At 36.1% G+C, this 16,933-nt stretch overlaps 1 protein-coding gene across 1 annotated transcript; it reads right to left on the bottom strand.

Moving 5' to 3' along the window:
* On the bottom strand, positions 1-1,447 carry LOC129730228 (uncharacterized). The gene is made up of 2 exons (XM_055689383.1): positions 1,353-1,447; positions 1-1,283 (listed from the first exon to the last, which is right to left on the bottom strand). Exons 1-2 carry the CDS (start codon positions 1,374-1,376, stop codon positions 345-347), a joined length of 963 nt encoding a protein of 320 aa, XP_055545358.1. The 5' UTR covers positions 1,377-1,447; the 3' UTR covers positions 1-344.
* Between the last annotated feature and the right edge of the window lie 15,486 nt (positions 1,448-16,933).

Raw genomic sequence — 16,933 nt, forward strand, 5'->3', positions numbered from 1 at the left:
TTCAAGATACAGTATATTTCTTCTTAGTAAAAGCATTTTTTGACATTTTGGTGGTGCCGTTTAGTTAGTAAAGCCGTTTTTAAAACCAATAGTGAAAGAGAACCAATATACCATAATTGTAAAGCAATAAATTTATTTCCTACCATGGCAGTTAAAATTTTAGTTTAGATTCTCGAAACTAATCGATTTCAATTCTACTTTGGTTTTTTGTGTGAAGGTTTACTCAATTCAACTTCCATAAATCACAACAATTTTCTTAGGTTGGCTGGTTAATTGGCATTAGTTTAAATTTGCTACAAGAAAGATTACTTATTTTTATTTTTGACGTTGAACACCGAACGAAACTAATGTATTAAACCCTGATCGCATAGAACACCATCCACAGCCCCACTGGAGTAATGAGCTTCTGCGCCATAGTTTGAGGTAGCGCCAAAGTGTGCCCCTGCCGAAAATCCGTGCGATTGTAGGTGTCCGTGGGTTTGGTGTATACCATGATCGGACACATCAACATGAGCGGCCGTCGCTAGGATCGGTGCATGTGCAGCCACGATGGGTGTTGGTACAAGTGGAGCGTAGTGGACGACTGGTTTAGTTATCACTACTGGCTTAGTTACGACTACTGGTTTGGGAACTATCACTGGCGTGGGTACCTTCACAGGAACCGGATAAGGGTGCGGCACTGGGACTCGTACATGCTTCGTGATATGTACTGGGACAGGATATGGCACTGGCCGATCGATAGGAACTGGAACATGCTTTTTCACAAATATTGGGTATGGGACTGGTTTTGGAACGCTAACAGGAAATGGTATGGGTTTTCGTATAAAAACTGGATAGGGCTTAGGATACGGAATCGGAATATGTTCTTTGATAGTGGCTGTCACAATTGGTTTGGCCAATCTATATCCACCGTGGAAAGCCCCGTGGGAAGAAAATCCACCGCCATAGCCATACCCACCCCCGTAACCAAATCCTCCTCCGTAATTTAAACCGTGGTAACCACTATCGAAGCCATAGCCTCCGCTGCCGTAACCGAATTCGGCACTTTTTCCTACTAATCCAAACGAATGTCCACCCGATATACTGCTCCCATATCCTATGTTGTCTTCACCGAAACCAAGCCCCAATGAAAGATGCCGCTTAAAATTTTGCTTCTTTCCTTCATTATTTGTGGATTCAATTTCGCTCCCACGTTTAGTCAATGCTTCAGTCTTCAATTTTCTCGGTTCATTTGTAATACCGCGAGCTGCATTGAAGGCCAGTATAAGAACTAAATATTTGAACTGGAACACAAAAATACATTAATCACTAAGATGGATCACTAATTCGATTGTACTTCAGAACCGACTCACCGTTAACTTAGTTATGTGTCTCATATTCTTGGATTACGGTTTAAGCTTATCGATAACGGGTGGCACACGACAGAGTGATGGAATTGATACTGTCTACGGACAGAAAAATTGTCCTTACCTTTATACATTCTCCCCTGAGAAGCCCAATCCATCGTCAAGACATTAAAAACTCTTCAAATGCAGCATAGATTACAAGCTCTGACGGGTGACTTCCACTATTAGGTCATACATACATCATGATTCGATGCTCACTCGGTCATGCCGGCCGGTCGGACTCCCAGCCGCAGAGGGTCGAATTTGCATGTAATTATATCAATTATTCCAATGGTAGACAGGCAGCTAGCAGGTGGGGTTGTTGCTCTGTCGCGATTAAAATGAGACGGAAGAAAAGTGTGTGCACTATAAACAAAATTAAAGCCTATCATAATCAATCGCTTAGGTATGCATTAATGTTAGTACTGCGCCTTAGGGGGGTGTTCATAGTTCTTAGACGCTCGTGTCATGTACTGCATTGACGTTAACGAAAAATTGATCTTAACTTAAAACAGGAACCTACAACCAGAAATTAAAAGTGTTTCAATACAATAGGAAGCTTATAATCAAACTTTTATGGAATAGAATTGTGGAATACTTATGCAGCAGATGTAATTTTTTGAGTATAAAATTGCTCATCCCTATAACATTAAAATGCGATCAAATTATTACACATTTATCTCACTCGGAAATACCGTCCAGATTGTAATTTGGGACAACCACAGTTTTTTCTATATAAAATGAAATTTGATCAAAACCATACAAACATTATTGCAAACGTACAGATAAACATTGATAATTATATTAACAAGAGGTTTTACACTACTATCCAGGTACTGTAACAATACAGTATCGAATTAAGTGATAGGTAATCGTCTTTTCACTTACCCTTTTTATCGTCTATTAACGCGGTGAAGCCCAGCCTTTATATAGGGTAACTTTTCCATAGTCACTCTATTGAATAAAAAAATTAGTCGTCGTTAACGTCGATTATCCAAATCGACGAATTTGATCAAATAAAGAAATCGCTTTCTTTATTTAATATATTATACTCGTTTGTATAATATTGAAATATTCATTTCTAATGAAGTAATTAAGTAAACATTGGTAAGTTACTCTTGAACTGCTCTTTAGAAAAAATATTGAACCTTTAAGTGTAGTTTCATTCATAGCCCAGTGATCGACTTTCAATACTATAAAGTTGAGCTAAAGATTTCTCATGACTAGTTTCAAGCTAACAAGCCTAGCGCACTGCATAATTATACTGCTTTCCGATACCAGGCCTTAGGATGTAAATGCAAATTATGACGTATTTGATGAGATAATCTGTCAGTATGTTGCTGGTGCGTAGATAAGAAAACATTTACCGTGAGCAGCAGACAAACACGTGTCCGCAGACGGATGGCAGACACGGTAAACATCGACGCAGCGCGTATGGATTATGTAAGGACGCTAATTGAGCATAATTTGCACGGAATGCGTTTTATGGTGAGGGTAACTTTTGAATGCAAATTCTACTGCGATCGCGTGATTGAAAGTGAAAATGAAACGGCGTTGCTTTTGATATGTAGAGTAAAAAATTGTATTCTGATACTAAGCATTAGCTGCAATTTATCAATTAAGTTAACTGTTTGTATGCAAATTTCATTTATTTAATAACGGTTATCTGGAGCAGGTATATCACCATCAAGTCAACACTTTCACATGCAATTCGATCATACCCGTAGATGGGATTATATTCTGTTTGGTCCTTAGGCGTGTAGTGATTATTTTTATGACGCTTGTAAGTTTTCTTTATTACGTATATTTGATTAAAGATATTGACAAGGTTTTACGTCATAAGCTAAGGCTAATCGAATGTTACGTAAACAGTAAAATTACACTTTTCATGAACTATGCTAGCCAGACGTCGTAGGTTCGAGTCTTGACTCGGGAGAGACTGTTAGCAAAGAAAACTAGAACAAGATACTTAACTTCCATAGTTTTCATACATTTTGAACACGACCGATTTCCGACGGTTAGTGCTGCCATCTGATAACTTAAATTCTCATAAGATTGTCACTATGAGCAAAATCGATTTATCGTGCATAGTCCGTCATCGATCGTTAAGCTGTTCAAGATTGTATATGAAAAAGGTGTAGCAGTTTGGTCAGCTCAACGCTTAAGATAACATGCAGATTAATGATATTGTCATTTTTTGCACTTTTAATGCTACTGCCATATTTTTTGCACTTTAAAGTACGAAAGAAAAGTGTGAAGTTGACTATCAGAGTGGGGGTTCATATTGAGGAATTATATTTAGTTTCAGGTCTCATTCTACCAAAACTTAAAGTTTGATATGTCGCAAACCAGGTTTAAGAACCATTGTGCATATGATCAGGTTCACCGGGATACCCGATTTTTGCTTTATTAACCTCGGCAAGAGTGGAAAACTTGGCTTTAGAGCGTGCTTATAACGGTTATCGGGAAGTTCTGATGGTACGCTTAATCTTGAATGAAGCGCCGATAAATCTTGATTATTCGGGAATGTTTCATGTTTGAGAACTAAACATTCGTTCACATTATTATCATTTTTCGGATGGCAGCACCGTGAAGTCGTCCACATGGATACTGAAAAAATTGTTTCACCTTTCAGCAGTCATGTCTTGGCCTTGTCATCAGTTGATTTTGACGTTAAGTATACAAGTATTAACAGTGTATAAATTAGTTTGACTTTTGCTGACGCGCAGCGACAATCATGTCCGATGAATTTTGCAAAAGTCAGGTATCTTGTTCTAGTCATCTTTGTTGTTAGTGTCAGTAGGATCGTAGCAGTAGCCCCGCAATTATGCTATACACTTAACAGTTGGCAGAAAGTCGAGCTCCGAATTGGAATGTAGCACCAAGGCTTTGTTTTGCTTTTTGCAATCTCTGAATATTCTTCACTGACAAAATTTTTGTAAATCATGGAGCGAATAATAAAAATAAATATTCTTTGGAAAATATTGATTGGTGGGCACCATTCCGCTAGTTTGCTAAAGCGGTACCAATCTGTAATTAGCATGTATATACCTAAACTGTAAATGATGACGTGCATAAAATGTCATACTAATGAGGAAAAGCTGTCACGGGGAATATCTTGCTCCACTTCTTAGGACTAAAAATGTCATCTTCCTTTTCCAAAAGCTAGTGAATATTCCAATCAATTTTCATAGTGATGATCTTTTTTCTATTTCCTCTAGATATCAACAATTTTGATCGATTCTGGTATTTGTTTGAAATAATTTTTTATTTCTTCAACCTTTAGGAAGTTACGAACTCCAGATCGTTTGTTTCCAGTTTTTTCAACATTAGCGAAGCTTTTAGCAAAATAAACTCGCTTTCGATAAATTGTAATATTCCTTGGATCCTAGAGTGTGCCGTATTTTAAATTAAAACTGCACTAGAATAATATAAAAATCATGAAAAAATTAAACTAAAGTAGATTTTTAATTGCCCAAATAAAATCTTTTAACAGTCATGAAATATCGTGAATGAAGCCACCAATTTTATACAATTTTTCCTGAGACTGCTTATATGATACCAAATCTCATTTTGAATTGCCAAAAACTTTCTAAAATCAGATTAAAAATTTGAACTGTTCGAATCGTTTATAAAGGTAAGCGAACATAAAATAAACATTTTCCAGCTGATTCCAATAGACAAATATTCTAATAAATAAACAATAATTGAGCCAGCGAAAAAGGCTTCTAGAGGCTGTAAATACTATAGATCGTTTGTTTCCAGTTTTTTTAACTTAAGCGAAGCTTTTAGCAAAATAAACTCGCTTTGGATAAATTGTAATATTCCTTTGATCCTAAAGTGTGCCGTATTTAAAGTTAAAACTGCACTAGAATAACAATAAAAATTAAAAAATTAAACTAAATTAGATTTTTAATTGCCCAAAGAAAAATCTTCTAACAGTCATGAAATATCGTGAATGAAGCCACTTATTTTATGAAATTCTTCCTGAGACTGCTAATATGATACCAAATCTTATTTTGAATTGCCAAAAAACTTTCTAAAGTCAGATCAAAAATTTGAACTGTTCGAATCGTTTTAAAGGTAAGCGAACATAAAATAAACATTTTCCAGCTGATTCCAATAGACAAATATTTTAATAAATAAACAATAAATGAGCCAGCGAAAAAGGCTTCTAGAGGCCGTAAATACCATTAAGTTCTAGCTATTTATAAATAGATGGCGATAGCAGTGAGTGCCAATCGTTATTGACATATCTAAAACGTAATAAGCCGCCAAGCTAAGACATACGGTAAACAAACTGCTTTGTGATTTTAATGTGTCATCCTGCGTATTTACACTGTGGCGAACTTAGAATTGTGTGAAAATCTCTTATTTTGTGCCAAACAATCGTCGTTTGCGGGAAGTGTTATTTTTCTTATTTCAGTCAAAGAAAAAGGTGACTGGAGCGCATCGAGAGTTAGAAAAATTTCCGGTGATGTTGTTTTATGTCAACCAACGTGCCATGATTGATTCCATCACTTTAAAGCTGTTGGGTGAAACAAGTCAAAATTGACCCATGCCAAACGCATGAACAGTAGGGTGGGACAAAAAATAAATATTAGCTCCCATGCACTTTTCGTGTTGAGCCGTTCGTCAGACATTGGATCAGTTTAAGGTGAATAACTTTTTCTACAAATTTTGTAGCCCCTTACAGTCTTCAAAAGAATTGTTTCCAGGAAAATTTCCTACAAATATCATGTATTGGTATATTTTTAGGAGCCAACTGGAAATTTCTAGAGGATAAGTTTTGAAAAAGTGGATTTTCCCATATAAAATCGTATGGAAACTTTAAAAATCGGGCGCAAATCAGGGGTTCCACCGATCGATCTGAAAAGTTACACAGTTCTTACAGGACCCATAAGGAACACGAAAAGTGCATGGGAGCGAAAAAATAACACCAACGCTTTTTTCCCATACAACTGTGTCCCAGTCTAATGAACAGTCTGCTTCGGTTACCTGTCAAGCCATTTCCAAGCGACAAAAACGAGGAACTTCCTTACGATTTGAAGTCAAAGGACGTTGAACGTGAGTTTTTCGCCTGTGAATAATTCATCGCGCCGTGACGGATAGTGAAAAAAAGATTCCTTATAGTAACTCGAAGAAAAAAGTTCATGGGGACTGCCCGGTCATGCTTCTAAAAAGTGGCCCATATCAAATTGCATCACGAGAAAAACGCTGTAGAAAACTACCTATCGGATATTTTATCTTGAAAATTTGGGTGGAAATAGTTTGGAGTGTATTTTTTACACTGTATTTTTATAGCTGCCATGCCAGTTTTTCGAAAATTGCAAAACATGCCGTTACCCGAAAAGTAATGTCGCAAATTGAATTTGTTTGAGGCGTTCTAGCAGAATCCCAATACTTCGGCCAGGGATGTGGCCAAAAAGTTGAATCTGTCCAAGTCTTTCCTTCAAAGAGCCAAACACCAGAGGCGACTGCATACGTTTAAAGTGCAAAGGGCTCCAAATCGTGACAAACGGCAAAATACAATGAGAAAGTCACGGGCCCGGAAACTGTACAGTGTACACCTAAATGCAGACGAAGCCTCACTGTCTTGTCATGGATGATAAGATTTACGTTGAGGTGGACTTCCGGCAGCTTCCGAGGCTACTATTCTTCACTGCCCAGCACAAGTTTGATATTCCGGAGGAAGTAACGAAGCAAAAACTTCCAAAGTTAGCCAAGAAATACCTGATCTGCTCATGTGGCAAAAGTAGTGCGCTGTTTGAGACTACCGGGGACCGCTAACGGTGACATCTACCTCAAGGAGTGTTTACTGAAGCGTCTGCTTCCTTTGTTGAAAAAAGCGAGCGACATACAAACTTTTGGCCGAATCTAACTTCGTGCCACTATTGAATTGGTACGAAGCCAACGGGGTCGCCAAGCAGCACACATTGTTGCAATGAAACAAATGCAACTCTCAATGCACCATTCAAAGATTGTAATAATTCGCATTCGTTACTTTTATCCAACTTGTAAATAACCGGAAAAGCGTAAGAGGTGGAGCCTATATGCGACTAACAATGCTATGTGCGAACATCATCAGCATCGATAACCGCTGCAGCATAGGAAGAAAAGAGAGGAGAAATAAAGTTTATTTTGTTTACCTTCACTCTCAGTACTCTTCGGTGATGGTGTCGCAAAGTTTCATATAACTACATAACGTTATAAAAAACCTTAAATATATCGAAATTTTTCTCTACTTACACTTCTAATAGGTACGTAATTCTACCTGCGATTTAAAATATACCGTGAAAAACATGTTTTTACTTCCTAATTATTCACGCACCTCTTATGAAGTGTTGTAAAAGGAATTTTATGATTCAAACTCTCCAAACTATAAACAATGTTTTGGGAAAAGATAGTTCAGAAAACCATGCTCAATGGATTACCACTTCAATAATTATGCGAAATATGAAATAACAAAACCATGTTTCCAACAATAATAATTTATCATTCATATTTATTAAAGATGACTGTTTACTGAGTGTTAATTTTAGCAAATATATGGTTCAACAAGATGTTGCTATACATTTTCATCACCAGGTTGCTTTTCTTAAAAGAAAACATGTGAAACAACGATATGCAACATCATGTGACATTATCGTTATTCAAAAGCATCATAAAATATGTAGTTGGATTTAGATTGCAGAAAATTATCAAGCAATTCCTAGTGTTCAATTACGAGAATGATACACGTAAATAATATAATGTTGATCAATTCTTTTAAATTTCTTCAGAGTAACCGAAAAAGTTTCATGCACCGTTAAAAAAGTTTCGAAACAACAAATATCGAGTAGTCTCATTTCAAAACATGTTGCAAGTGCTGCTTGGGTCACTTTCGTACCCAAGGATATGAGCCACTCTAACGTACCGGAACTGAGACCTGTCGGAAGTTCTGGACTATTATAAAGCAGGCATTACCAAAGCCTCCCAAGGAGGTCTACTCTGAGGAGGACACGAAGAAAAAGTGGGTTTCCGTTAAGGAAAAGCTGCAGCCAGATGTTGTACAAAATCTAATGAGTAGATTTAAGCATGAGGTGCGAGTGTACAGTAATGGCATTCAAGTTAAATGAAACAAATATAACAAAAGCCTACTACTAGGTTAAATTTGATTGTCTGAAAGTTTGAAAAGAATCAGACTACTGAGTAATTTTCTACAGCGTTTTTTCCATTCATCACTAAAGAATGGTATCGACCCCAATTGACACGATTAAGCCGAGCACTGTGCAAAAAACGGTTACAACACGAAAAAGTGATTTTAGTGCATGACAAAGCTCGGCCTCATATTGTCAAAAATAAAAACGTTCTAATGAGAAGTCCTACTTCATATGGTGAACCCAGATATAGCGCCGTTCGATTATCATCTGTTACGTTCGATGGCTCATAGTCTAGCTGATCAGCAGCTCTGCTCATTAGGGTGAGACAAAAAATAAATATTAGCTCCCATGCACTTTTCGTGTTACTAATGGGTCCTTTAACAGCTGTGTAAATTTTCAAAACGATCGGTTGAACTATATTTTTTCACCCGATTTTTGAAGTTTCCATACAATTTTATATGGGAAAATCAACTTTTTCGAAACTTATTCTCTAGACATGCCCAGTTGGCTTCTAAAAATATATCGATTCATGATATTTGTATGAAATTTTCCTGGAAAAAACTTTTTTGAAGACCGTAAGGCGCTACGATGCTTGTAGAAAAAGTTATTCACCCCAAACTGATTGAATGTCAGACGAACGGCTCACCATTGAATATTTCCAGCAACACTGCTACAGCATGCTGCTATTGGTTTTTAATTCCTTATTAATAGTTTTCATTTATATCAATTGTTTGAGTATTTCATTCTTTCTCACGTTTTCTTTCATATCGACTTTTTGCTCAGGTATGAAATGATACTTTCGAGTTGTCTATATACATACGAGTACGATTTCCAAAATTTGCATAACATCAAAGAATTTAAATCTACTTGATATACGATTTTTTTCACTTATTTCACAACTTGAAACAAGTCAAGTCAAATATATCATCACAATAACAAAAATCGTCAATATCAACGACAGTGTCTTGTCTATATTGATTTATTTGATCAAAATTTTAAGTTTCGATACCATTGGAACCATGTAATAATTAGGATTTTCATATTGGTATTCATAGAACAATGACACCTGCAAAAAGACAATTTTCCACTTTTCGAAACAGTATCTATAAAATCCTCAATTCAATATTTATTTACACGTTAATTTTTTTTTCACGTTGACATCGATGAATCATGGACATTATTGAATGATTAATGAAATACCTTTAACCATTTCCCTCCCTGTTATCGGTTGCAAAGAGTCGGCTTTCTTTATTTAATATATTATACTCGTTTGTATAATATTGAAATATTCATTTCTAATGAAGTAATTAAGTAAACATTGGTAAGTTACTCTTGAACTGCTCTTTAGAAAAAATATTGAACCTTTAAGTGTAGTTTCATTCATAGCCCAGTGATCGACTTTCAATACTATAAAGTTGAGCTAAAGATTTCTCATGACTAGTTTCAAGCTAACAAGCCTAGCGCACTGCATAATTATACTGCTTTCCGATACCAGGCCTTAGGATGTAAATGCAAATTATGACGTATTTGATGAGATAATCTGTCAGTATGTTGCTGGTGCGTAGATAAGAAAACATTTACCGTGAGCAGCAGACAAACACGTGTCCGCAGACGGATGGCAGACACGGTAAACATCGACGCAGCGCGTATGGATTATGTAAGGACGCTAATTGAGCATAATTTGCACGGAATGCGTTTTATGGTGAGGGTAACTTTTGAATGCAAATTCTACTGCGATCGCGTGATTGAAAGTGAAAATGAAACGGCGTTGCTTTTGATATGTAGAGTAAAAAATTGTATTCTGATACTAAGCATTAGCTGCAATTTATCAATTAAGTTAACTGTTTGTATGCAAATTTCATTTATTTAATAACGGTTATCTGGAGCAGGTATATCACCATCAAGTCAACACTTTCACATGCAATTCGATCATACCCGTAGATGGGATTATATTCTGTTTGGTCCTTAGGCGTGTAGTGATTATTTTTATGACGCTTGTAAGTTTTCTTTATTACGTATATTTGATTAAAGATATTGACAAGGTTTTACGTCATAAGCTAAGGCTAATCGAATGTTACGTAAACAGTAAAATTACACTTTTCATGAACTATGCTAGCCAGACGTCGTAGGTTCGAGTCTTGACTCGGGAGAGACTGTTAGCAAAGAAAACTAGAACAAGATACTTAACTTCCATAGTTTTCATACATTTTGAACACGACCGATTTCCGACGGTTAGTGCTGCCATCTGATAACTTAAATTCTCATAAGATTGTCACTATGAGCAAAATCGATTTATCGTGCATAGTCCGTCATCGATCGTTAAGCTGTTCAAGATTGTATATGAAAAAGGTGTAGCAGTTTGGTCAGCTCAACGCTTAAGATAACATGCAGATTAATGATATTGTCATTTTTTGCACTTTTAATGCTACTGCCATATTTTTTGCACTTTAAAGTACGAAAGAAAAGTGTGAAGTTGACTATCAGAGTGGGGGTTCATATTGAGGAATTATATTTAGTTTCAGGTCTCATTCTACCAAAACTTAAAGTTTGATATGTCGCAAACCAGGTTTAAGAACCATTGTGCATATGATCAGGTTCACCGGGATACCCGATTTTTGCTTTATTAACCTCGGCAAGAGTGGAAAACTTGGCTTTAGAGCGTGCTTATAACGGTTATCGGGAAGTTCTGATGGTACGCTTAATCTTGAATGAAGCGCCGATAAATCTTGATTATTCGGGAATGTTTCATGTTTGAGAACTAAACATTCGTTCACATTATTATCATTTTTCGGATGGCAGCACCGTGAAGTCGTCCACATGGATACTGAAAAAATTGTTTCACCTTTCAGCAGTCATGTCTTGGCCTTGTCATCAGTTGATTTTGACGTTAAGTATACAAGTATTAACAGTGTATAAATTAGTTTGACTTTTGCTGACGCGCAGCGACAATCATGTCCGATGAATTTTGCAAAAGTCAGGTATCTTGTTCTAGTCATCTTTGTTGTTAGTGTCAGTAGGATCGTAGCAGTAGCCCCGCAATTATGCTATACACTTAACAGTTGGCAGAAAGTCGAGCTCCGAATTGGAATGTAGCACCAAGGCTTTGTTTTGCTTTTTGCAATCTCTGAATATTCTTCACTGACAAAATTTTTGTAAATCATGGAGCGAATAATAAAAATAAATATTCTTTGGAAAATATTGATTGGTGGGCACCATTCCGCTAGTTTGCTAAAGCGGTACCAATCTGTAATTAGCATGTATATACCTAAACTGTAAATGATGACGTGCATAAAATGTCATACTAATGAGGAAAAGCTGTCACGGGGAATATCTTGCTCCACTTCTTAGGACTAAAAATGTCATCTTCCTTTTCCAAAAGCTAGTGAATATTCCAATCAATTTTCATAGTGATGATCTTTTTTCTATTTCCTCTAGATATCAACAATTTTGATCGATTCTGGTATTTGTTTGAAATAATTTTTTATTTCTTCAACCTTTAGGAAGTTACGAACTCCAGATCGTTTGTTTCCAGTTTTTTCAACATTAGCGAAGCTTTTAGCAAAATAAACTCGCTTTCGATAAATTGTAATATTCCTTGGATCCTAGAGTGTGCCGTATTTTAAATTAAAACTGCACTAGAATAATATAAAAATCATGAAAAAATTAAACTAAAGTAGATTTTTAATTGCCCAAATAAAATCTTTTAACAGTCATGAAATATCGTGAATGAAGCCACCAATTTTATACAATTTTTCCTGAGACTGCTTATATGATACCAAATCTCATTTTGAATTGCCAAAAACTTTCTAAAATCAGATTAAAAATTTGAACTGTTCGAATCGTTTATAAAGGTAAGCGAACATAAAATAAACATTTTCCAGCTGATTCCAATAGACAAATATTCTAATAAATAAACAATAATTGAGCCAGCGAAAAAGGCTTCTAGAGGCTGTAAATACTATAGATCGTTTGTTTCCAGTTTTTTTAACTTAAGCGAAGCTTTTAGCAAAATAAACTCGCTTTGGATAAATTGTAATATTCCTTTGATCCTAAAGTGTGCCGTATTTAAAGTTAAAACTGCACTAGAATAACAATAAAAATTAAAAAATTAAACTAAATTAGATTTTTAATTGCCCAAAGAAAAATCTTCTAACAGTCATGAAATATCGTGAATGAAGCCACTTATTTTATGAAATTCTTCCTGAGACTGCTAATATGATACCAAATCTTATTTTGAATTGCCAAAAAACTTTCTAAAGTCAGATCAAAAATTTGAACTGTTCGAATCGTTTTAAAGGTAAGCGAACATAAAATAAACATTTTCCAGCTGATTCCAATAGACAAATATTTTAATAAATAAACAATAAATGAGCCAGCGAAAAAGGCTTCTAGAGGCCGTAAATACCATTAAGTTCTAGCTTTTTATAAATAGATGGCGATAGCAGTGAGTGCCAATCGTTATTGACATATCTAAAACGTAATAAGCCGCCAAGCTAAGACATACGGTAAACAAACTGCTTTGTGATTTTAATGTGTCATCCTGCGTATTTACACTGTGGCGAACTTAGAATTGTGTGAAAATCTCTTATTTTGTGCCAAACAATCGTCGTTTGCGGGAAGTGTTATTTTTCTTATTTCAGTCAAAGAAAAAGGTGACTGGAGCGCATCGAGAGTTAGAAAAATTTCCGGTGATGTTGTTTTATGTCAACCAACGTGCCATGATTGATTCCATCACTTTAAAGCTGTTGGGTGAAACAAGTCAAAATTGACCCATGCCAAACGCATGAACAGTAGGGTGGGACAAAAAATAAATATTAGCTCCCATGCACTTTTCGTGTTGAGCCGTTCGTCAGACATTGGATCAGTTTAAGGTGAATAACTTTTTCTACAAATTTTGTAGCCCCTTACAGTCTTCAAAAGAATTGTTTCCAGGAAAATTTCCTACAAATATCATGTATTGGTATATTTTTAGGAGCCAACTGGAAATTTCTAGAGGATAAGTTTTGAAAAAGTGGATTTTCCCATATAAAATCGTATGGAAACTTTAAAAATCGGGCGCAAATCAGGGGTTCCACCGATCGATCTGAAAAGTTACACAGTTCTTACAGGACCCATAAGGAACACGAAAAGTGCATGGGAGCGAAAAAATAACACCAACGCTTTTTTCCCATACAACTGTGTCCCAGTCTAATGAACAGTCTGCTTCGGTTACCTGTCAAGCCATTTCCAAGCGACAAAAACGAGGAACTTCCTTACGATTTGAAGTCAAAGGACGTTGAACGTGAGTTTTTCGCCTGTGAATAATTCATCGCGCCGTGACGGATAGTGAAAAAAAGATTCCTTATAGTAACTCGAAGAAAAAAGTTCATGGGGACTGCCCGGTCATGCTTCTAAAAAGTGGCCCATATCAAATTGCATCACGAGAAAAACGCTGTAGAAAACTACCTATCGGATATTTTATCTTGAAAATTTGGGTGGAAATAGTTTGGAGTGTATTTTTTACACTGTATTTTTATAGCTGCCATGCCAGTTTTTCGAAAATTGCAAAACATGCCGTTACCCGAAAAGTAATGTCGCAAATTGAATTTGTTTGAGGCGTTCTAGCAGAATCCCAATACTTCGGCCAGGGATGTGGCCAAAAAGTTGAATCTGTCCAAGTCTTTCCTTCAAAGAGCCAAACACCAGAGGCGACTGCATACGTTTAAAGTGCAAAGGGCTCCAAATCGTGACAAACGGCAAAATACAATGAGAAAGTCACGGGCCCGGAAACTGTACAGTGTACACCTAAATGCAGACGAAGCCTCACTGTCTTGTCATGGATGATAAGATTTACGTTGAGGTGGACTTCCGGCAGCTTCCGAGGCTACTATTCTTCACTGCCCAGCACAAGTTTGATATTCCGGAGGAAGTAACGAAGCAAAAACTTCCAAAGTTAGCCAAGAAATACCTGATCTGCTCATGTGGCAAAAGTAGTGCGCTGTTTGAGACTACCGGGGACCGCTAACGGTGACATCTACCTCAAGGAGTGTTTACTGAAGCGTCTGCTTCCTTTGTTGAAAAAAGCGAGCGACATACAAACTTTTGGCCGAATCTAACTTCGTGCCACTATTGAATTGGTACGAAGCCAACGGGGTCGCCAAGCAGCACACATTGTTGCAATGAAACAAATGCAACTCTCAATGCACCATTCAAAGATTGTAATAATTCGCATTCGTTACTTTTATCCAACTTGTAAATAACCGGAAAAGCGTAAGAGGTGGAGCCTATATGCGACTAACAATGCTATGTGCGAACATCATCAGCATCGATAACCGCTGCAGCATAGGAAGAAAAGAGAGGAGAAATAAAGTTTATTTTGTTTACCTTCACTCTCAGTACTCTTCGGTGATGGTGTCGCAAAGTTTCATATAACTACATAACGTTATAAAAAACCTTAAATATATCGAAATTTTTCTCTACTTACACTTCTAATAGGTACGTAATTCTACCTGCGATTTAAAATATACCGTGAAAAACATGTTTTTACTTCCTAATTATTCACGCACCTCTTATGAAGTGTTGTAAAAGGAATTTTATGATTCAAACTCTCCAAACTATAAACAATGTTTTGGGAAAAGATAGTTCAGAAAACCATGCTCAATGGATTACCACTTCAATAATTATGCGAAATATGAAATAACAAAACCATGTTTCCAACAATAATAATTTATCATTCATATTTATTAAAGATGACTGTTTACTGAGTGTTAATTTTAGCAAATATATGGTTCAACAAGATGTTGCTATACATTTTCATCACCAGGTTGCTTTTCTTAAAAGAAAACATGTGAAACAACGATATGCAACATCATGTGACATTATCGTTATTCAAAAGCATCATAAAATATGTAGTTGGATTTAGATTGCAGAAAATTATCAAGCAATTCCTAGTGTTCAATTACGAGAATGATACACGTAAATAATATAATGTTGATCAATTCTTTTAAATTTCTTCAGAGTAACCGAAAAAGTTTCATGCACCGTTAAAAAAGTTTCGAAACAACAAATATCGAGTAGTCTCATTTCAAAACATGTTGCAAGTGCTGCTTGGGTCACTTTCGTACCCAAGGATATGAGCCACTCTAACGTACCGGAACTGAGACCTGTCGGAAGTTCTGGACTATTATAAAGCAGGCATTACCAAAGCCTCCCAAGGAGGTCTACTCTGAGGAGGACACGAAGAAAAAGTGGGTTTCCGTTAAGGAAAAGCTGCAGCCAGATGTTGTACAAAATCTAATGAGTAGATTTAAGCATGAGGTGCGAGTGTACAGTAATGGCATTCAAGTTAAATGAAACAAATATAACAAAAGCCTACTACTAGGTTAAATTTGATTGTCTGAAAGTTTGAAAAGAATCAGACTACTGAGTAATTTTCTACAGCGTTTTTTCCATTCATCACTAAAGAATGGTATCGACCCCAATTGACACGATTAAGCCGAGCACTGTGCAAAAAACGGTTACAACACGAAAAAGTGATTTTAGTGCATGACAAAGCTCGGCCTCATATTGTCAAAAATAAAAACGTTCTAATGAGAAGTCCTACTTCATATGGTGAACCCAGATATAGCGCCGTTCGATTATCATCTGTTACGTTCGATGGCTCATAGTCTAGCTGATCAGCAGCTCTGCTCATTAGGGTGAGACAAAAAATAAATATTAGCTCCCATGCACTTTTCGTGTTACTAATGGGTCCTTTAACAGCTGTGTAAATTTTCAAAACGATCGGTTGAACTATATTTTTTCACCCGATTTTTGAAGTTTCCATACAATTTTATATGGGAAAATCAACTTTTTCGAAACTTATTCTCTAGACATGCCCAGTTGGCTTCTAAAAATATATCGATTCATGATATTTGTATGAAATTTTCCTGGAAAAAACTTTTTTGAAGACCGTAAGGCGCTACGATGCTTGTAGAAAAAGTTATTCACCCCAAACTGATTGAATGTCAGACGAACGGCTCACCATTGAATATTTCCAGCAACACTGCTACAGCATGCTGCTATTGGTTTTTAATTCCTTATTAATAGTTTTCATTTATATCAATTGTTTGAGTATTTCATTCTTTCTCACGTTTTCTTTCATATCGACTTTTTGCTCAGGTATGAAATGATACTTTCGAGTTGTCTATATACATACGAGTACGATTTCCAAAATTTGCATAACATCAAAGAATTTAAATCTACTTGATATACGATTTTTTTCACTTATTTCACAACTTGAAACAAGTCAAGTCAAATATATCATCACAATAACAAAAATCGTCAATATCAACGACAGTGTCTTGTCTATATTGATTTATTTGATCAAAATTTTAAGTTTCGATACCATTGGAACCATGTAATAATTAGGATTTTCATATTGGTATT

This window comes from Wyeomyia smithii, chromosome 3 (genome assembly GCF_029784165.1).
Source record: "Wyeomyia smithii strain HCP4-BCI-WySm-NY-G18 chromosome 3, ASM2978416v1, whole genome shotgun sequence".
In the NCBI taxonomy this organism is placed as follows: Eukaryota; Metazoa; Arthropoda; class Insecta; order Diptera; family Culicidae; genus Wyeomyia; species Wyeomyia smithii.